This window comes from Vespa mandarinia, chromosome 11 (genome assembly GCF_050613455.1).
Source record: "Vespa mandarinia isolate Hongniang chromosome 11, ASM5061345v1, whole genome shotgun sequence".
Taxonomy (NCBI): domain Eukaryota; kingdom Metazoa; phylum Arthropoda; class Insecta; order Hymenoptera; family Vespidae; genus Vespa; species Vespa mandarinia.
The window spans coordinates 3178548-3202119 of NC_140820.1; the positions used below are offsets into that span (position 1 = coordinate 3178548).

Genomic DNA, 23572 nt, shown 5'->3' on the forward strand with positions numbered 1-23572 from the left:
ATGCGAGTCACGAAGTAGATACTAACGTGTATATATGGTCGTGCAAATTTAAGGAATAGCAAGAAAGTATTTTGCTTGATGTCAAATACGCAGAAACTTTTTATCATGGGAAGCACGATCTTGATTCTACTTGTTGCTGCGGTCGCAGCTTTGGGATTTTTCGAAGTAAATGCCGCACCTTTAGTTAATCCATTAGCTATTGCATTTGCCAATGCTTATCGACAAGCTGGTATAAAAGTAAACATTTATTAGCAAATAAGTATGATACAATATTTTTTTATAACTGAAAATTTGATAACCTTTATATTATATTTTGTATTAAGCCAATAGATATAAAGATGACAAAATAGTATGGATAATTTATCATTTTCTGAAAAGGAATGGAACATGACTAATTAAGAGACAAGAGAAGATATATAAGACAGAATAATGGAATAAATTAAATATTGATTATGGATTATAAAGCAGTTCACGTGATGATATATACTGTCAAGCACGTTAAATCTGGTAAATACGTTTTTATATTTTCCGCTTATTGTTATTCTGTAATTGTTCTGTTATATCTGCACGTAATTATTATAATTATCATACGACTGATATATAGCCTTCACTAGTTGGAGTTTATTTATAAAAAAAAAAAAAAAAAAAAAAAAAAAAAAACAAATAAAAAAAAAAGAACAATGGATAAACGAATTCTGGAGAAGTAATACGTATTGATAGACGTTCTTTCGTATAGATTGAGAACCACTGTTGGTGTAATATTCCGGTATCGAGGTAAAAACACTGAAAATGAATTAACTTTTTGTCCGGGCGGCTCGACTCCAGGGCGGCCACGCTCAAGTCACATTGTCAGAGCCGAGGAAAGAGGTTACACAGGGACTGATGGAGAAGTTAGAAGAAAAAGATCTATAGAGATCGCCATTGTATCTTGTCTACTATTCGGTGTATCATGTGGTGTGTCCTAGGATACCGGGACATCGCGAATTAACTAGCCGTATTCCCTCGATGAACATCGGTTGTGAGTTCAACGACAACGACGAGATTGTCTGAACGAGAAAAGAACCACTCTTCGCATCGTCGAGCCTTAATCGAGGTCGTGCTACCCATAGTTTTTTCTTTATATCGTTGTATCCCAGAAAAACGGAACGATTCCTCATCTCGACGACTCTTCTTCGCTCGACAATTATAAGAAAGTCCTATCTTTTCATTTAATTTTAATCACATTTTAAAAGAAATATTTGTTATCTTACTCGTAACATATTCTTCTTGTTTGTACCAAAAAAAAAAAAAAAAAAAAAAAAAAGAAAGAAAAATTTCGAAATAATCACTAGATTATTAGATTTAGAATAAATCATTAGATTCTAGTTTATATATAGAATTTATACAAGTTATTATATTCTAACTAATGTTTTACTTATCAATAATGAAGCTTTGAATAGAAAACATCTTTAGATCTTTGAATAGATTTGACGATCTTATAATAATTACGATCGTATAATGATTAGTATCCGAAAATACAAAGATTTCGATGGGGAAAATTTATAATCTTTTTCTTTTAGCATTTAACTTTACAAGTATACGATACCTAGAAAACCTTCGATTTCTATCCTTCTCAACGATAATGACGATCGCACTTCCACGTGTGATTATGATCGATGATAGATCTACGAGGGACCAAGATTGTTTCGAAAGAGTGTGCCCTGGCACTTGCTAAGAAGAAGAACAGTTATAATAATAGTTGACCAGGATCAAACTACGGCAAAGCGGCCTCGTGTAATTTATATTTAAATAAGCTTGAATCGAAAACCACAAGGTAAATATGAGAGACGATTCGAGAAAACGTAAGAGAGAAAGAGAGAGTGTTCCGTGACTAACGTGTGCGTGCCGATTTCCATGCGATGTGATTTTCGATCAAATTGCGGTCGCGGCTCAAGAGTGCCGGCTAATCGATTATCATCGTCGAATATTTCAATTCGATCGCTTTCTCTCCTTCTTCTCTCTCTCTCTCTCTCTCTTTCTTTTTTTCTTTTATTTATCTCTTTCTCTGGAAGAATTTTTTGAACGTTCAAAATTACCTATAAGTGTTTAGGAATCTATGTGTTGAAATAATATAGCGAATTTACAGATAACTATTGCCAATGTACAAATATATTTTTTTATCTCATTAAAGGTTAATACAAATTTCAAATATTATTAAACCTATCGATATTGTATTAACGTTTTCATACGTAAAAATATTGCATATTGAAAATCATGTGCCTTTATATGTTCATTGAAAAAACAATTCAACTCAACTTTTCATATTGAAGATTTATTGAGATATAAAATCACATACACACACACACACACACACACACTATTCTCCATGTATTGAACAATCGCATTAATTCTACAAAATTAAAAGCAAAAACCTTAGAGCCAACCTATCCAACATCTATCGGAGAAGCAACCAACGAGAAAAAACACATATCTACCCAAACACCTAATCCTACCTCATGCACGTCCATCGCAATTTTATTTCGATTCCCCCTCGCAAGGCATGCTACCTTTTCCCATCAGAAGGAAGGGCTAGGTCGGAGTGCGCCCGAGCCAGTCGTATAATAAAGGATGCCTGGAAACAATATAAAACAATAAAGGGTTCTTACCATAACCGCGTGGCTGAGTCGGTGCGATATTGTATCTGGTACACCGTGGTGAAGGAAGGAAGGAAGGAAGGAAGGAAGGAAGGAAGAAAGAAAGAAAGAAAGAAAAGAAGAGACAAAGAGAATGGCCTGGTCTGGTCAAAAGAGTGAGAGTGAGAGAGAGAGAGAGAGAGAGAGAGAGAGAAAGAAAGACTAAGAGAGAAGACCAAGGTAAGGGAGGAGTAAAGGTGGAGAGGGAGTGTGAAACGAAAGAAGAAGGGTGTACGGGTCAGTTGTCTAATATATGTGATAATAACTTCGAGCCGGGAATCGAAGCCAGCGGCGTGCGAATCTCGGATCTGCATATATGGATTGCCAACCATCTTTCTCTCTCTTTCCTCTTCCTCTTTTTCCTTCGATCTATCTATCTCACTCGTTCTTCCCCTTACTATCCTACACGAACGTATTTTTCATACGTATAGAGATAGGCGTACGCGTGCGCGAGCCAATGCGCCAGCCGGGAATTTCAAGATTGAAATTTGAAATATGGAAATAACAGAAAACGATCTCGAGCATTCGCCGTGGTGGGACCCTTACTCCACACTCAGCGGGCTTTCCAAAAATGATGTGCGTTGTATATACGTATACCTATCTAAGTGGTTAAAGTTATGGGTGAAAAGGATTCTGGTTAGAAGAGAAAGAGAGAAAGAGAGAGAGAGAGAGAGAGAGAGAGAGAAAGTGTGAAAAAAGAATAAAAGGGTAAGAAAAGGAAAATATAATCGTTATTGATATTAGGATATATACTGAATTATATAAAGATATATCTTTATCATTCATATTCTAGATTAAATGAAGTTTTCTGTAGCTGACCGTACATGCGTTTACTATGAAGAAAATAAAGTATGTAAATTGTGAGTTGACTACTACCATCTCTCGAGGTACATGCAAACAGTCTTTGTTTCGAGAGAAGACAGAGCCGGCTAGAGTTGTGCCACGGAACATTAACCAAGCAGCGAGCATAACAGAAAAGATCGTAATGTTCCGCAGCGGAGGTTAGGTGCATAATGTGACGTAACGTAACATATAATGGCGACGAGAGCGTTCCATTGTATTGCACATAGAGAAAGAGAGAGAGAGAAGAGAAAGATATAGAGAGAGAGTGAGAGAGAGAGAGAGAAGAGAACGAGAGAAAGACTTGAAAGACCAAACGTGGAAACCATATAGAAAGAAGTACTCGAGGGGATGCCCAGGCTACCCGTTCGGAGGAAAATTTTGTCGAGCGAACCAGCATTTACGTTACTCTACTTGCTCTTCACTGACGTTAGCTTCGTACACTTATGAAAATCTCCTTTTTCTCATACCGAAAAGAATAGACGGTACTATTTTGTTCGAAGAAAAAAAAAAAAAGGAAAAAAAAAAAAAAAAAAAAAAAAAGAAAATGATGATCGCTTTCGGTAGAAAAATATCGATTTTATATTACTCACGAACAAATGCATTTTTGATAAAACTTTATAATACAATTTGAACGATTGTCAAACATATTTCTTACATACGTATAAAGCTATTATTATAATCGATAATCAGCATTATCAAGGCGTAAAAAGTAAATTCCTTTTCAGATAAAAAAAAAAAAAAAAAAGAAAAGGAAAAGAAAAGAAACGGAAAAAAAAAGAAAAAAAAAACAATTATTACCATTCGAACTTCGTTTTGGATCCATTTTATTCACCCTTTGACGAGTCGAGACCAAGGAAACGATTTAACAAGCGATTCCGTGGCGAATATTAATGAGAAAATTGCTTCGGCAATTGCGGAGAGATTCGACGGAAGATTTTAAAGAAGCAGGTGGTGGGTGCTCGTGGGCGAGAGAGAGAGAGAGAGAGAGGGAGAGAAAGCGCGCGCGCGCGCGCGCTCGCCCACTCCACAAATCCGATGGCCCGGATATTCAAGCTGAAAGCTCTTACAACCGTGGAAAAGGGAGTAATCGAGGAGAATTCAGTCCTTGTCTTCAATGCCCGTAGACAAACGATTATTTCTTTCCTTTCTTTTTTTCGGTACCGTCCCGCCATAATCGAGGGATTAAGATCTTCCATAGGTGTAGTGAATCGAATTATTAACCTGTACAAAAAGAGATAAAGAAAAATATATTTCGTAGGAAATTAAGAAGAATTTTAATGGTCTCGTATAAAAAGAAAAAAAATCTCCATGGACAATATATTTAATAACATGGATCATCAATTAGCTAGTAAATGTATTCAAAATGATGTCTCCTTAGCTATTAACCAGAATTTATTTAACATATAAACATGTCATTTGTCTTTGACAAAGAACATAAATATACTTGTTTCTAATGAGGAAGAGATGAGAGGGAAAAGGAAAAGACAGAGAAAGGGAACGATTGCGCGATCGTTAATAAATTGTACTTATGCAAGAAAACGGTACTCACAGACAGACATTTTCTCAGTCTTCGAGTTAGGTCATTAGAAGGTTATTGTTCATAAGCGTTTATAACGTGTTCGAGCTTTGAGCGTGGATCACGTCGAAAGAGTTTCTACAGCATATCTTAACGAGTAATTATGTTTCTTCGATAAAGGAGAAATTGCCGAAAGAGAAAGATGAAGAATCGAAAATTAATGGATAAATTGAGATATGAAGTTGCTGATGAGATACGAAGTCCATGCGACTTTTTTCAAAAATCTTTAAAATCATTGACCTCTTTAATCTTATTCGTATTTCTTTTTCCTCATCTCTTAGTCCTACGATATTCTTTTATTGTTTGTACAATTTATAGAAGAATTAATTATAAATATCGAAGAGAGAAGAATAATTATGAACGATCGAAGATCGACAGAATAATTTTTCAAAACTATTTTATAGATTCGTTTCTCGATAATATAATAATAAATAGATTTATAATAATTTGCAAAGTTAAACGTTAATTAGGAATGACAAACGATATAGAATTATTACATCTTGACATATACCTCAATCAGGGCTCAATTTTTCCACCCCTAAATCTAAAATCGAAGGAAAACCATTTGAATCGTTTGCGACCCGATTATATCGGAATTAAACGGCCGATTTAAGAAAAGAAAAGAGAAAGAAGCCGAAGGGCTTCATGATCGTTTCTCAACGTCAGAAACCAAGAGCCATCGGATTTTCCTGACGGAGGAGAAAATACGAGCTCTTCTAGTTTCTGTTCTCTCCCCTCGCTCCCTCTTTTTTCGATTCCCCTTTCGCACATACGCATGCTATACGCGCGACTTTGAAAAGTAAAAAAGGATAGAAACAGAGAAATAGAGAGAGAGAGAGAGAGAGAGAGAGTGGGAGGGAGGGAGGAAGAGAGGGAAAGAGAACAGACCGTTGTCCGGGTATAAAGAAGTTCATTATCGTGACGTTTAATTATGTATTTATTTTTAAAACCCTTTGTCGAGCCAGAATCCTTTTACCGGGAAAAGAGTTACGCCGATTCTCGGTAACCACTCTCCCTCTTTCTCCCTCTCTTTCTCTTCGTCTACCTCTCTCTTTCTTCTTCTTTCTCCTTCTCCCTCTCTGCCTGTCTGTCTCTCTTTCTCTCTCTCTCTCTCTCTCTCTCTTTCTTTCTCTCTTTCTCTCTCGTTGTCCATTGCTAGCTGACTGCTAATGAATTTTCACCTTTTTTCGCCTTATTTGCTCATTAGTGCCTTACCCACGCTTTTGCTCTCTCTGCTTCTCTCGTTCTTACTCTCCCATCCCCACTCTTTTCTTCTTCGTCACTCTCTCTCTCTCTCTCTCTCTCTCTCTCTCTCTCTCTCTCTTTCTGTTACTTTCGACTACCTCTTATATTTTTTCTTATTTTCTACCATTCCATTTCTTGTATATATCCGTACGTCAATTTTACTCCTTCTTTTCTTTAATATGTATTACTTTGCACTCTAATCCTAGTAGTTATCGGAGTAGATAAGGTACAGGTGCTGGAGTGGAACTTCGTTACTCAATTATGTCGTAAACGATTTAACGCACGTAACCCAGATCTTTTTTCTATTTCACGATTGTACCTACGATAACTCGTTCTCATTTTCTATTCTTTTCTATTCATTTTTATATATCGATCTTAGATATAAATTATTATTAATTGCTAGAAACATAGATAAATAAACAAATTGAACGAACCGTTGTGGAATAAAGGAAATGGGGGGAAAAAGGAGAAAGTGAAGGGTCAGCATAGCCCCGAACCTAACCCTAACCCTTTGATCTCGTTATCTCGCGCGACGCCTACGCGGCAAAGTAACGATGTCGCCGGAGAATCCCATCCGGTCCTATTAAAACGAGCTCACATTCTACGAAAGAGTTCTCTCTCTCTCTCTCTCTTCCTCTCTCTTCCCCCCTCTCTCTCCCTCTCTCTCTCTCTCTCTCTCTCTCTCTCCCTCTTACCCTCTCCTATGTACGTATATCTCGCAATTACAGCCGTCACTCCCCGTCGACGTTTCAACGATACAGATGAGTAGAGAGAGAAAGAGAGATAGAGAAATAGAGGAAAGGGTGGAGGTTGGGAGTGAGAAGGGTGGAAAGCTGAAATCCCGTTCGATTTCGCTAGTGGCCGGCTGCTGACGATCGATTCTCTCTCTCTCTCTCTCTCTCTCTCTCTCTCTCTCTACCTCTTTCTCTTTCCCTCTTTCTCTCTCTTTACTGCACGAGTTCTCTCTAATTTCGACATTTTCACCCTGTCCGCTATATTTGTTATATTTTCGCCTCGGATCATTATTACGCGGCACCGCACGCAGTACGAGGGGATTACGGCTTAATCCGGTCTGCTATAAATTGGGCGGAATCGCAGTCCGTATTCTCTCTCTCTCTCTCTCTCTCTCTCTTTCTCTCTTTCACGCTTCATCGCTTTCTCTCTCATTCACCCACGATGATTTCACGCATTCATTTGTTCATCCCAAAGTCGAAATTTGCAGTTTCTCGGAAATAAGTATTATAACGAACGGAACGTTATGTATATCCTTATCTCAGTCGAATATTTTAATCCATTATCTCTTCGGTTATATATTAATACTTCATTGATTTTATATTCAATAGGATACTTTTTTTCGATGAAATGATTATATTTTCATTAAATACGATTTGTTCTTCGTTCGCTTTATGAGGATCACTCACATTAACACCTCACGAAAGTGTTTTCGGGCGAACAGCAAGATAAAGAATGAACGAAGAAAACGAAGAAAACGAAGAAAACATTATCGTAGGGAATGAAGAAGATCCAAAAATATCGTACATGTCGTAGAGAAAGAGAGATAGAAGGAAAGAAGATGAGGATGAAGAAGTAGAAGAAGAAGAATTTGGTAGGTCAAGCAAAATGAGAATCGAATCGCAGCAAGCAAAGAAATATCGTCGGTCAGCGGAGAAAATCCGTATCCTGGCAGTAACGACCAAGATGGACGAAGGAAGAAAGAAAAAGAAAGAGAAAGAGAGAGAAAGAGAGAGAGAGAGAGAGAGAGAGAAAGAGAAAGAGAGAGAAAGAGGGAGAGAGAGATGGCGAGGGTGGTACCCTTAGCTGGTTTCCCTCAGGAGGTTTTATAATGGCGTCCAGTTACTACCGACAGGACCTCGGGCGAGCCCACGGACACGATACGATCCTTCTCCAAAGGACGAAGGCCGATTTAACAAGTGCTCGAATATACGGCTATGAGTGGTCTGAGCATCCTACGAGAAAGAGATTTTTACAATGTACGGAAAGCAAAGAGGGTGAGAGAGAGAGAGAAAGAGAGAAAGAGAGAAAATCGTGATGGTAACGATAGTGACGATAAGCATGATCTCGAAGAGTATATGTATAATATATATATACAATTTCGAGAGAAAGTACCATTATTAGTGTTACGTACTATTGAATATGAATTGAAATCAATAATTATGACCATCATAAAATTATGGATGTAGGTATTTCTTGCAAAACATTTTTATCATTTAAGTGGAAAAAGAAAATCCAATTCTTGCATATTTCACAACCACGAAACGCCACGCCGACGTGTTTCCGTCAAAGAGCTTCCGTTTTATTTGTACTCACCATCGCCGGAATTAATTCGGTTCTTGTAATTCTCTTGTTTCATCACGATATAATTGGTAACACGATATATTCTCTTCTCTCACTCTCTCTCTCTCTTTCTCTCTCTTTCTCTCTCTCTCTCTCTCTCTCTCTCTCTCTCTCTTTCTTTTCGTCTTTGTTTTTCGCGAATACGTTGAGCAGTGTCATTATGAATAAAGAGACGCGTTCGCGTCGAGAGTTAACGATTTTGCGACGTGATATTTTACCGGGTGATATCATAATAATGTTAAAATCACGCTCGGCCCACACACATTTAGTTCTGTTCTTGCAATGATCCAACTTCAAAGGAAAATTACACTGGACATATATATATATATATATATATATATATATATATATATATATATATATATGTATATACATATATATATATATGTATATATATATTTTTATTATTTAAATTATTTCGATCTATATCTTCAAAAGAAACGGAAAAATGAATTATTCCTATGAATAATTATTCATCGATGCGAAATTCATAAATTTGTTACATATAAAATAAAATTATTTATTTTATTCCGCATTTATATTCTTTATCCAAAGATTGTTCGAAAGAAGAAAAACTAATTTAGAAAAGTACGATTTGAAATCGGAGTAGGATCTATCTCCTTTTCGGAATTTTAGTCTAGTACTTACATGGCTCGATTCGAAACGAACCAACGCGACATAGCGCATAGCTTTCGTATTTGGCGCGTTTCAAGCCCACGACGTGGTACCATGCGTTCCTCGTCTATTTTCGCTAATTGGGTTCGATTCTTTGAGATTCGGAGTTGCTATGGCATGCAGGCAAGCTCTTAAGACGAGCCTCTAGAGAAGAAGAGAAAAAGAGAATGAGAGAGATTTATTGTACCAGAGCCTTACTCCGACTCAACAAAAAGGCGATAATAATTATAAACTTATAAAGAAAATTAAAATTTTCAGTATTCGACTAATATCATACGTAAAAGCGAGATTAATTTTTAATGAGAACATTTGCGCGGAAATTATTTTTTTACTGATTTTTATAAAAAAAAAAAAAAAAAAAAAAAAAAAAAAAAAAAACAAACAAAGAAAAAAAAGAAAAAAAAAGAAACGTGAAATCAAGGAATTTAAAATAAATATTCAACGTTTGTGCAATAGAAATAAAATATTTTTATCATTTGTGACAATATAATTTTATGAAATTGCTTTTATCGATTTTTTTTAACTAATTTCAGTATACAATTTCTCTTTCCAAATATAATCGTACATATATTAATAAGAAGAAATTAAAAAATTATTCAATTATTCGTTTGTTAATCAAAGCGACGAACGAAATATCCCAAAAGGAGAAATACATTTTTCAAAAGCTTTTATTACAATTTAAGCATATAGAAAAAGTTCGATGAATAAAATAAGAAGATAAAGAAAGGGATAAGGATGGACCAAGTCGTAGTTGAGACAAACCGTACCATACTTCTCGTTGATATACGAGATGTCAATTTAATTGCATCCACAAAGTGGCTCTGAGCGACGTGCAAGTTCTCTTGCCCTCTCTTTCTCTCTCTCTCTCTTTCTCCTCGAAAGATTTAAATTAGAACACATCATAGGAGACTTTTCTGGAACCTCAGAAAATATCGGAATTTATTTATTTACGTACAAATCAAATGATCTATAAAAGCAATCTATACAACTCTATAAAAAGAGGATAAATTAAATTGGATCCATAGAATTCTTCCTTTCTTAAATAAGTTTTTTAATAAACGTCAAAGGGTGAAACCGATCGTGCGTCGTCTAAAGCCTTCGAACGTAGCTACAAAAAGAAGCATCATGCGTTCTTCCGGCAAAGCGAGGAGCAAGTATTCCATGTTAGAAATAATGCGACGATAAGAATCGAAAATAAGAATTCCTTGACGAAGAAGAGAAAAAGATAGGCAAACAGAGAGAGAGAGAGAGAGAGAGAGAGAGAGAGAGAGAGAGAGAGAGAGAAGGAGCGATAGAGAGAAAAAGAAAGAGAGAGAGAGAGAGAGAGAGAAAGAAAGAGAGAAGCAGAGACTGTTCCCCATTAAAGTGTCTCCGCAGGCGTTTAATCACCCAATTAAGAGGATTTTCACGTATGTTAATTAGTCGAAACACATGCAAAACGTTGTGTGTCCCCTTGCGTATCCTTCTCCCTCTCCAATGTTCCTCCCTTTGCCTCTTCAGCCTCCGGTGGTGCTTAAAGCCTTGCGGGAATGAGGGCCTCGATTGCACTCGAGGGCTAAAAAGAGATCAAAAGGAGGCTCCCACCGTCGCAAGAAATACCACATGCGCATACATATGTATGCGAGTTGCGATGGTGGCTACACATGTACGGCCACCTACGCACACGAGTGTTCATCTCTCTCTCTCTCTCTCTCTCTCTCTCTCTCTTTCTCTCTCTCTCTTTCTCTTTTTCTATCTTTCTCTCTCTATCACTTTCTCGTACGCTCACGCGCACAAGGGTTGGAGACGCGTGTTAAACCATCCTCGTTAGTGCTCGACACGCGGAAAGGAAAGCTATCGCAAAGTTGGTAGGAACAAACGGGCTCGGTGCCCGGCCGTCGGTAAGGACATTAATGACCCTGCTCGTCTAGAAAATAATTGGGAGTAAAATCACGTTAAATTAAAAATAATTGGAGGTTCAATTAAATACCGCGACCTGGTCCCTCGTGTACACTCGGTCTATAATACGAAGTTTCCCTTAACGCGAAACTCTTTCTCGAGTGTCGATGAATGTAGTCCGCGTTGCTACTGCTGATCGATAATCCGAGCATACTTTATTGTTCCTAGGCTCGATTGTTGCGGTCTGGGTATTCCTTTGTTTTCTGTTTCTTTAGATCCAGTTTGTTTTTGAATTTAGAGTGGAAGCTTACACATCGACGATTTAGATTTTTCAGAATTGAAGTTCACGTTGTGAGGTATGTTAATGACACTCGTAAAACTTTAAGATCTCGCATTTAAATGTATTTTTGTTGCTATAAAAAAAATTAACATACTACGTTTAACTGATAACAATCTAAAACCCGTAAAAGGATATTACGAAGGAATCTAAAAAATTATCTCTCGATTTTAATACAACCCATAAAAAGAAATGATCGGATAATTAAATTTGACTGATTGTTTTGATAAAAGATAAAGAGGGAGTGTAAGAGATAAGGAATGAGTGAGAAAAGATGGACAGAAACATCAAAACGTTCGCTAAACGAACGAAAAATCGACGAGGAGAGAAAGACAATAAAGTGGGAAAGAAGAAGCGTGTCTATCTATTCAATTATCACCTTGGTCTCGGTCTCGGTGCTGCGTGTACGTACGAACAGGTAATCCCATTTCACGACTTCCGGCCATTCTAGTAACTTTGAGCGACGTGTCCTGTGACGTCATTTCGGCGCACTCATCCAAGTCTTTACGGACTCGTTCCCTGAACGCGACCATCCCACCCTTAAGACGTCATATAGTCATCGTTTTGAATGCCTAAATTATATAAGTAAATTAATCTCGAACGAACACTCGCGAACTCATGGAAATAATATCGACTCGTAAGCACTTAGTTGCAGTCGTTAACTCGTCGAGTGTTATGACGCAATTACTTACAGCTTAAGATTTCAAAAGTTCCAGTCCCTCTCGTCTCATACTTCTCATTTTTTTACTTTCTTTTTCAGTTTCTCTCTCTCTCTCCCCCGGCCCCCCCTTTCTACCCTCCCCTTTCTCTTATTCACCTCTTTCAGCAGGTACGAACATCGTCATGTAAAACGCAATGTTCTGCGTCATCGTCCTCGTAACGGTATTATTTGTAAATAATTAGTAATAAATTAATTACGAATTTTAATGCACGCTCGAAGCTTTTGATTAATCGATTAGGCTCGAATCATTTCGGCTAACAATCCAAATTTCTTTTTGCTCGTGAATATCTGTTATGTAATTAGGACATTGCATGTTGGGATTGCATGAGGTAGCATTTTGAATCTTGCTGAAGTAATTAAAGTTAAACGAGATAAAAGAAGAAAGAAAAAATATCTTATTAGTATATTCGTAATGAGAAAAATAATTAATTTAAAATAAAAATACTATATAATAAGTGAAAATTTCGAAGATGTAAAACAAAGTGATTGGAGGAACGTTAATTTTCAATAAGAGGTACTATAAATAATTTCCTAGAGGAGGCCTTGATCCGCGTAAGGAAACGACGAAGAAACCCGTTCTCTCTTTCGAGAAACGTACCTTCCGGAAGATTCTCATACCGCGACAGGAAGTTTCTAAGCTGCTACACGTACAGGAAGAAAACTCGATCCCCAAATGACTAAGAGACTCATTTGCGTTGCTTTTAATACTTATAAATCTCTTAGTACCTCTACACGTTTCAAAATCACCCTTCCTTCTCTTATTAACAAAAATTCAACAATTCCTAATCTCAATTTTTCTTTGTCTTTTGAAATTCTCCAACGTACATTGATAAGTTTCAAATTTCGTCGTTTTACGGATACGCATATGTATTATCGTAGCGGTATCATTGATACTGTTGCAGCATCCGGAAAAGGGGCTCCAATTTCTATCACGAAATTTCGTCACGCGTAATTCTATCCGCGTGTACCGGCAATTGCCATGTAATGCGCATAATATTGTTGGCCAGAAGCAACTTCACTGCACGCGAGTGTATGCGCGTTCTCTCGGATTATTGGACGCTTGCATTATCACTGAATTTCTCTATCGGATATATACATATACATTTATATATATATATATTTGTGTGTGTGTGTGTGTGTATGTGTGTGTACGTGTTTGTATGTATACAGTTAGCAAGGGAGAGAGAGAGAGAGAGAGAGAAAGAGAGAGAGAGAGGGAGAGAGATAAAGGTAGGAAGACTGGCTTGTTAATAAACTGAGTACGCGGGCTACCCGTAGGCATGCATCTGTCCTATGGAATAACAATTGTTCGCAACAATAGGTATTTAATCTTCCGTAATATCCCAATGCGCGTTATGCACTTCGAAATTTGAGGAAAGCAATCGTATTACAATCCATAAGATTATGCTTCCGATATCGATAACTCTGGATACATTCTAACAGTCTCAGTTTAATATGGATTTAAGGAATAACACTTGTCTGACGAACACGTACTCACTTGCAAACACTAAGAACTTTCGCAGACGGTCATATGGGAAAATAGCTCTTTGTTCCAGCTTTCTCTCTCATTCCGAGTTACATATATTAGAGGAGTACCAAGAAAGGTGTAGGAGAACTTTACAACACGATCGCATGTGCGTGTCGCGCAAAGGTGTAGGAAAGGGTCTCAAGAGGAGAAGAAGAAAGAGAAGAAGAAGAAGAAGAAGAAGAAGAAGAGGTGAAGGAGAAGGAACGTAAAGATAGTGATAGTGATGGTGAAGGTGGTAGTAGTGGTGGAGGTGGTGGTGGTGAAGCAGGATGGAGGTAGAGGTAGATACGTTGAAGGAGATAAGGGGAAGATACGGCTCGGTTTAAGGAAGCGGTTAATTACCAGAAGATGGAAGATTGCCGGGGGCACGGTCTTATGCTTCGCGTATAACCAAAAGAACCGATCCTTTAGCCCAGGATCGCGGATGCCTTCGAGTAATAATCTTACAAGCGTTTACGGCCATTACCCTTCCACGTATTGATCTACGCTCGATCGAACTACACGGGAGACGAAGCGAAATCGAAGCGGCCCGTTAACGATAAAGGTTCAACGCGTGTCTGCCAGGACGCGTCCCTAATCTACTCGCTTATCTCCTTTCACAGCTATGCCAGTCGACACACGTGGCATCATTTCTGTTGCATACTGACCTTCTCCCGTAGGAAAAACTTTCCATAGCATTTTTTTCTTTTTCTTCATAGAACAGTGAAAGTTACTTTCTAATATAATGCAAATAAGATTAATAATAACGAAGAAATTGAAAATCAGTTTCGCGCCTACGAATCGTACGTTCGTATAAAATAGAGAATAAAGGATAGGGACGAACATTACGAGCTCGCATTGTTCCGCATAATTAATTTTATACATTTCACTCGATTGTGTGACCGCGTTCCGCGACGTTTCGCCCACGACACGAGGTGCCGCGGTACTCCGGCCGACGAACCGAAACTTCCGTGATTGTTTTGAAACAAAAGTAAATTTAATTTACCGGCTAATTATCGCCCGCGCAAAGTTCTGAATTAAACTTGTAATTGGCTTTCGCTTGATTCGAAGAAATTGTACTAAGCTCTCTCTCTCTCTCTCTCTCTCTCTTTCTCTGCGTCTCTTTCCCTCTCTCACAGTCTCATCCCAGAAACGACTGAGATGTTCCGTGTAATCCAACGTGAACATGTAACAGTAAATGTGGATGTGGATGTGGTATACACAGACGAGCATACAGAAGAGACGTAACAACCTTTCTACATAATTACAGTCACGTGTACGGTTTCCCAATTAAAATCATCTTCGCGTGCTATCCACTTACAGACCGGAGACAGATCGCTTTTCCCTTTATAGATCAACGGTATTCGTCTCTCTCATCGGCTTCCATGTTAACTACCCGTTTCCTCGACAACGAGCATGCCTCGTTGCTGGGTCTAACGTTAAAAGGATGAATGATATTTATCAAGTACGGTGTGAGTTTTTTTTAAATAAATAATTTGTAATACGATTATGTAATAATACATAAAAATACCTATATATATATATATATATATAGGTATATATAGGTAAATCAATCGAATTTTATCGTAAATCGAAACGGTGAATCTTGAGAACACACTAATCAGAAAATCTGAAATTGCGTCTCTCTCTCTCTCTCTCTCTCTCTCTCTTTCTCTCTTTCTCTCTTTCTCTCTTTCTCTCATTCTGACGTGAACATATTAATTTCGTTAGATGAGAAACGAATTGCAGTGTCGCATTGCGTTATCGTAATGGACAACGTGGCCCTAGGAGAGAGGGCGAGACCCGGTATAATATACATTCGAACCTGTATTTGTATTCGTAACAGTAATTACCGGAACGCACGGATACATTCTCGGTAGGATTAATCGCACGGGTATTGATCAACTCTCAGTAGAAATGTGTAGTTCGCTTTTACGCGCACGATTCAGTCGTAAAGAGAAAGAGAGCGAGAGCGAGAGCGAGAGCGAGAGAGAGACAGAGAGAGAGAGAGAGAGAGAGAGAGAGAGAGAAAGAGAGAATAAAAGACAGACACAGAGGAATGGAGTTAAGGCCATGAATCTCTCTTTCTTGAAGATGATAAAAATGCTAAGAAATTTTATCGATATCCTTCTTGTTCACGATATATTATTTTAAATTATTTATCTATTAAAAACGTTTCAAACTAAAATTGTTATCGAGTCAAATGCGAAACATTTCAAAAGATGACGTGTTTCGATTCAACTGTTTTTTAATACTCACGTAGTCGATCTTGTTCATATCGCGAATAAAAAGGGAGGAAGGGAAAAAAGAAGAAGCGAAGAAAAAAAATCGGACAAAGTGACAACGGTATATCGTGTATCGCGTGACTGAGGTCGACGAGAGAGAAAGAAAGAAAGATAAAAAGAGAGAGAGAAAGAGAGAGAGAGAGAGAGAGAGAGAGAGAGAGATTGTATATAGGAGGGATGTGGAATTTCAATGGCGCATAAAAATGAGATGTTTAGATGAAAACAAGGAGATAAGGGACACACACGAGAGGGAACGTACAGCGGTCATTTAAATTGTAATTTTCAGTAGGAGTTCTATGGGAGGGTTCGCGTGTCCGTAATGTATGCGCATCTCAAGATGTTCCGCGTTTGCACGATAGTCTTAGTCTTGTGTAAGGTACGACGTACGTTCACAGCATTAGTAGACACTCGTGCTTCTCTTTTGGTTTCGGTTTACAAGAGAGAATCTTCGAGAGAATTTTTACATTATCTAAAAAGGTCTCGTTTTAAGATTAATAAAACAAATATATATATATATATATATATATATATATATATATTAGAAAAGAAAACGAATGTATATCTTATCTGTGTTAAAAAGAAATTATTCTAAGTTTCTCTTTGACAAATTCAAATCATTAATTTTAAATAATCTAACATTTGCAAATATTTCGAACTAACGTGAGGTGTAATCATATCTTACATAGAAAAATGTAAACTACTCGTTCTACCGTAGTAAGGTCGAAAGTAGAGGCTCCTGGTTCTTCGTCTTAAACGAGCGCCCTGCGGTGAGATCGTATCTACAAAATAGAACACCGCAATCGGATAACATCTATTTTCTCTCTCTCTCTCTCTCTCTTTCTATTTCTCTCTCTCTCTCTCTCTTTCTCTCTCAAATTGGATAAGGAAGGACAACGAGAGACTGCAAAGAACGAGGACAATACGGAGAAGATAAATTTTCTAATTTCTCAAAGAGCGTTTTTCTTTTTTATGCGTATGAATAATAACTTGATGTATATTCGTAAAGTTGATAACTTGAAATATTGCTATAAATGATAATTTCATATTGATATTGAGATCAAGCAAATGTACAAATTTCAAAAATACTAACACGATATAAAAAGCACATATAACATAAATAATCGGTAGTAAAGTTCCTCCATACGAGTCGACGATATAGCAGAACAAAAGAGAACCAGATGGAAGAAGAAAAGAGGTATAAAGGCAAATGCGAGCACCCTTCTCATTCTCCTCGAGGCACGTCCAACAGAAAAATCCTTGTATCAGCTACGCGCGATCGTAAATTCCTTCGAATATTTTATTGTGTGACAATTTTTATGGTAATTATCATTATAAATTTGCCGGGTTATTTATGTCACGTCGCGTATAAAGAAGGGATAACCGGTGCCAGGGATGAGGGGTGATGGTTCAAACGAGAGAGAAGATCCCTACATCATTCGAGCGAAGATTGGAGGATGCGTAAACCATAAGAAGCATGATGGAAGAGCGAAAGAGAAAGAGAGAAAGAGAGAGAGAGAGAGAGAGAAGGAGAGAGAATGTTTCAATGGATCTCTCGGATTACCTGCTGAGATATTCATTAAAGCGTTCTCGTTAATGACACCTTCATCAAGAAAATTTACAAGTCTGTCGTTAGATGATCACGACCAATCGAGCGTCTTATCTTCGAACTTATTTCACTCAGTTTGAATAAATATGTCGATGAATTAAAAATTTTATCTTCTATGTTTTATCTTAATCATAATCTATTCTTTATTGCGCTTGTCGAAAAAAATAACAATAGTTATTTTTTAAGAAGCTCGAAAATAAATACATTAAGTCGTTCGTGTATTGTAAATTAGAACATTAAAAATCTGAATGCTTTCACGTGATAAAATCTGGAATGACGTAGAGAAAAATTGTAAAAGAAGGAAGAAAAAGAAGAAGAGTAAAAGACGCTCGATAGGTGGGTTCGAGCGAAGTAGCTAGAGGGGTTGGATGGAGGAAGCGTAAATCAAGCGACAGCTCGAGGCACGGGCTCGGACTTTGTGTAAAAGAGAAGGTGGTATAAAGAGTGTAATGAGGAAGAGAACGAAGGCAGCGAAATGATCTCATTAGCACATTCCTAGCGGACCGCCTTCGTCGTCGTGTGTCAAGAACGAAATTCTCTACCCCACCGATATTGTTAGGGACGACTTAACTCCCACATAAATAATCTCCTATTCGTTCGTGGTCTGGTCTTTCCTCCTCCTCCTCCTCCTCCTCCTCCTCCTTTCCCTCCTCTTCCTCCTCTTTCCCCTATCCACCTTCTTCACCTCATCCACCACCTCTTTTCCCCTTTGGACCAAAACGAAGCCACTTCGACGTGTCATGATACGCTTTTAGACGCAACGACACAAATATTCCACAGTTCGACATTCCACATTAGTCTTCTGAAGGAAAACCACAGGGAACTTCGCAATGCGGTCACATATATAATTTCTCAATGGTATAGTTTATATCTTCATTATTAAAGGGACAAATAAAAATTTCAATTACAATAATAATTTGTTTCGAATGTTCAATTGAAAAAAATATTCATAAATCATAATTTTGATCTATCTAGGAATATATTTAACAAAGATATTAAATATAATAACAGTTTTTGTGATTCGATTTAACAATTCTTTATTTATTTCCATGTAAGACTTCTTCTCTTAGATGTAACGAAAAACAATGACATCAGTGGCATCGACTGGGCAAGCCCGACGGCAATAAGATTCTACAAAGCAACGCCTTGTCTTTTTCTTTAACGTCTACTCTCCTGGGTTCACCAAGAATGTAATACCGGACCAATTACTTGGGATATCTAGCTCGACCCTGCTCGTATCCAAGCCACGGAGTCGAATATATCGCACACCAGAGAGACAACACTTTACGCTATTCTCAGTCCTTTGTAGAATTCGATGAACGATCATTATTAGTTACGTAATTTTTAGACAACTTCTTTCATATTCGAGCATCGTCGCTTTTCATTTCTTCTAATATCCAATGATCTTTCTATAAATTCAAACAAAATATCTTTCTATATTAAACTAGATAGATACTCGTAAATAGCTTCGTGAAACCAACGAGTAAACGAAGGAAATTAGTTTTAATATGTGGAAAAATACTTGTCCAGAGTTAAGCAAAATTGTAAAATTACAAAAAAAAAAAAAAGAAAAAAAAAAAAGAAGATTTGTTCGTAACACCACGGATAAACTGGTTGATGAAACATAAAAATTTCGTTGAGGTTTCAAATGAAACAAAAAAAAAAAAAAAAAAAAAAAAAAAAGAAAAAAAGACTGGAAATGCTCTTGAGGCTGTAATTGGACACTTTTTTAAAGTTCTAAATTACATTCAATTAGTAAAAACGTTGCCGGGGGGCATTCAAAACCATGTAATGTAATCTGTCTAAAAATACCCATGAGTTAACGAAATCTAGTTAACAAAAAAAAAAAAAAAAAAAGAAAATAAAAAATAACAAAAAGAATGAAAAAACAAATAAAAGAAGAAAAAAAAATAGTATTCTAAATCGACATCGCTCATCTCTATCGTCGATTAGTGTTTTGCAATAAGGCATAGAGGCTATGGTGCCTTACGACTTACACACACACACACACATATACACACACACAAAGATATTTATCGTATACACGTAAAGTGAGCTCAGGGTACTTCGACTATTTTGTCTGGAGGGGTACTAATTTCGTAACATCTTCGTCTAATCATCCTAAAGGTTTCGCGGTGTGCACCAAGTCCATGTGTATCTCTCTTCGTGCTGACACGCACACTTTTACTAAAGAGAGAAAGAGATACTGGGCCATAGAAAGGGGAGCAACGGAGAAGGAAAATGTGCAACTAGCGAGAGAGCTTTAGTATAATTAAAACAGTACCGAGGAGAGCGGAAGAGAGAGAGAGAAAGGGAGAGAGGGAGAGAGAGAGAGAGAGAGAGAGAGAGTCTACGAGAGGAGACAGATACCGTGCTGATTTCATTAAACGTCTTACCTCGGTGCAACCTGGTTTCTGTTTAGTTCAAGAACCGAGCCTTTCATTTCGTTTTCCAGGCCCTAGAGAGAAAGAAGAAATTCACCCAAAGGAATGCAAACAGGAGGGAGAGAGATGATGGGGTTAGTGCAGTGGTCGCTCGAAATAACGTCCCTGTGGTCTTTTTCGCATGAGTCTCCGAGAGCACGCTGCATTCTCTATCCCCACTCTTCCTTTACTTTCCCCTATTCCTTACCTCTATTCTTACTTTCTCTCTCCCTCTCTCTCCCTCTCTCTCCTTCTCTGTCCCTCTTTTTCTTTTTATAAGTGAATAACAAAGATTGTAGTTGATTGGGTTAACAAATCTTTCTTTATATCTATTAATCATTTATTTAAGTGAAAGATAGACACCGTTTTACCGAGAAAAGACAGAGAATATGATATCAAATGTCAAACGATAAGGGCGAGCGCGCAAGCATAAATAGGCGAGCATCGGGGTATAAAAGTTTAAGGGTGAACTGTGTGCAGACAGGCAAACTAAGTGGATGTTGTTTCCGAAGACAGAATCTCGTTTCGAGATCTTCATTGTTTAATCTGAATAGAATACTTCAGAATATAAGCTTTGTTGATCATCTCGGAATTAGATTTTTAACTTAATTAATCTGTTTTTAATTTAATTTTTGAAATATCGTTGCAAAAAATCAAGAAACATGCTTATTCCTTGTTTGTTTTGTATTTCTTTTCTTTTCTTTTTTTCTTTTTTTTTTTTTTTTTTTTTAATAAGAGAAAGAAGATGAAATAACACGATGATGGTTAAAGCATCAAGGATGATGTTCGGGGTCGTTAACTCTAGACGGTTTCGTTCTTAATTATCCTAAATAGTATTTGCATACCTTTCTCCTATACACTCACTTTTTCCTAGTAAATTAATGTTTGAAAAGGATAGCTCTCTTCATCCTGCCACGAAGCCGCAGAGCTCTTTCTCGAGCCTTCTCTTGCTTTTCCTCTGGATCCCATCCCCCTTCACGCACCTACTACCAACTCTACACCCTCTCATTTTCTCCATTGCATAGCAAAGATCTTGCTCTCTCATAGACACATAGAGAAGAAGACAGCAAGTTGAACTGCGTGTGTTCTCTATATCTCCCTCCTTCCCTCCCACTCTCTCTTTCTCTTTCTCTTTCTCCCTCTCTCTCTCTCTCTCTCTCTTTCTCTCTCTATCTCTCTCTCTCTTTCTCTTCCTCACGAAATAAGTCCGCACACGTACGCGAGAAACATTGAGCGTTCTATACTCGAGCGCTAGGCGGATTTAATCCTAGCAAATTAATTCCATTTTCTCGGAGCATCGCGCATTCCCTGTGTTTCGTCCTTCATCAGCTCGGCTATGCGCGCGGAGCTACTATTCACCTATCCCCACCACCCACAACTCCCACCACCATTACTAACAGTACCCTGCACACCACCATTCTCTATCCTTATTCTCTCGAACGCGCCCTCTCGCGGGCCACCCGTCGTGCGTCCTCTCCCTTGGTTCTACACCTTACCAAAGCATCCACTCCTCCTACCTACCTACCTACCTACCTACCTCCTCTCTTTCTCTCTCTCTCTCTCTCTCTCTCTCTCTCTCTCTTTCTCTCTCTTTCTCCAAAAGCTATACTCGGCCTGGTCTACAAGGAATTGTTAATTGCTCGTGCAGCGCCAATTTGCATAAATCAATTTTAAATCAACCCTCCAGACGTGGAAGAGCAAAACTTCGCGAATGCACGCTCACATTCTATGGCCGTGTCGTCGACGTTTCTACTTGCGTAAAGGAGCTTGAAAGCATACATTCCCGGATTGGTTGATCGATTGGAAAGAAAATGTAAAGAAACATTGTTAAAAATCACTTCAATCTATCCGCCAAACAAAAAAAGAAAAGAAAAAAAAAAAAGTAACAAATCGCCTCGCTCATCTAAAAGATTCTTAAAATTTCTGATTTATATTTTACATTGTATTACAATTTCAACAAAAGTTACGGATATATAGCTCGCGAAAAATATTATCTAATACTGCGAATAACTCTTCTGATTTTCCTACAAAATCAGTCCTTGAAACTTGCAACGATTTCTCGTTTCTCGGATATCAACGATTTCTCGAATATATGTAATTTTCTCTCTTGTATTAGATTTTCACATTACACTATAGCAGAAACATTCGGACGCGAAGCATCGACATTAATGTTTCTGCACGTATGTCGAAGAGAAGGATTACTAAAAGGAAGTGGATTTCGTTAAATTCAAATCTCCACGTACAGATATTGCAATATAGAATCACTCTCGCCATAACTAAAATGTTTTAAATTTACGTTACAAATCGAAACATTCATGCATAACTACTCATCTTTTACACAACTAACAACGTAATTTTTATTGGGAATTACTTCATATCTAGTTTTCTTCTCTAATCTTTTCCATTACTATCCAAACCAAAGAACTTTCTTTCTTTATTAAATTAAAGTCATATCATTTGATCCTTTTTTACGCAAAAGAATTTTTATATTTCTCCAAAATATAACGTGAATTTTATCTTTTCGATTAGTAGTAAGAAACTTTTTGCGTAACAAATTTCACCAAGTTTACTTGAATAAGAAAAAGAATTCACAAAAGGTAGGCATTTGAAAATTTTATATTTCATTTCTTAAACAGCAACTAATAACGTCTCGACTAATCAAGTTTTTCCTTGCGATCATTAGCAGAGTTCACGATCTAACCTAGACGTGGAGAAAAGAACGAATGAGCGGTGGAAGGAAGAGAGGTAGAAACACAGTGAGCGAATAAATGAGAGAGAGAGAGAGAGAGAGAGAGAGAGAGAGAAAGAGAGAGAAAGAGAGAGAAAGCACATACAACATCGTGTAGGACAAGGGGGTGCCCCGGCACCCGGAGCTACCCTCGGGCATTGTATCCCGAAGGCCGTTATTCAGAGGAGTCGGCTCGATTTGAGAGCCGCGGCGATGCAGCTGGCATTTAGCAGGCATTCAATTAAATATTGATCCAGCTCCGTTTAGCGCCGGTAAACAATTATGCACGCTAATTAATGCTCGCCGTTGTCGGCGCAATCAAACCGTATCGTCCTCGAGAGCGTCGGCCTGAATCCGCTTCACCACCCTTTTCCATCCTCCAACTCCCACTGTTGTATGGATCATCATCGATCCAACCAATCTCGATCCTAATTAGAAAGAAAAAATACTGGGGTTAAAGTATCGATGATTAACAATCAAGACTGAGCAAGGGAAGATATTACGATAGCGCGTTTTGAAAATTGGATTTATGTTACTTCAGGAACTTACATTTCTTGATCTTTTCAGAAAACATCAGTATCATACTTCATTTTAAAAAATATTTTTAATTATCTACATTTTCTATTTATGTTTATGATGAGTGATTTGAAGATCCTGTTCCATGTCTCAAAATAATATTTTACAAGAATATTCATTTTGTTGTATTAAAAAAAAAAAAAAA

General features: G+C 37.6%; 1 protein-coding gene and 1 long non-coding RNA gene across 3 annotated transcripts in view; one reads left to right on the forward strand and one right to left on the reverse strand.

The window, feature by feature from the left end:
- The window catches only part of LOC146872667 (uncharacterized), a 90715-nt gene that overhangs the window by 13278 nt on the left and 53865 nt on the right, over window positions 1-23572 (reverse strand). The window contains exon 2 of one of the 2 annotated variants that reach the window (XR_014982758.1): window positions 23176-23279. This is a non-coding gene — a long non-coding RNA (uncharacterized LOC146872667). Of the gene's footprint in view, window positions 1-22957; window positions 23280-23572 lie in introns of those variants that run through there. The other variant, XR_014982759.1, reaches the window with a different exon arrangement.
- LOC118441276 (uncharacterized) lies at window positions 76-754 on the forward strand. Its single transcript, XM_085660128.1, has 3 exons — window positions 76-229; window positions 324-507; window positions 737-754. Exons 1-2 carry the CDS (start codon window positions 79-81, stop codon window positions 389-391), a joined length of 219 nt encoding a protein of 72 aa, XP_085516254.1. The 5' UTR covers window positions 76-78; the 3' UTR covers window positions 392-507; window positions 737-754.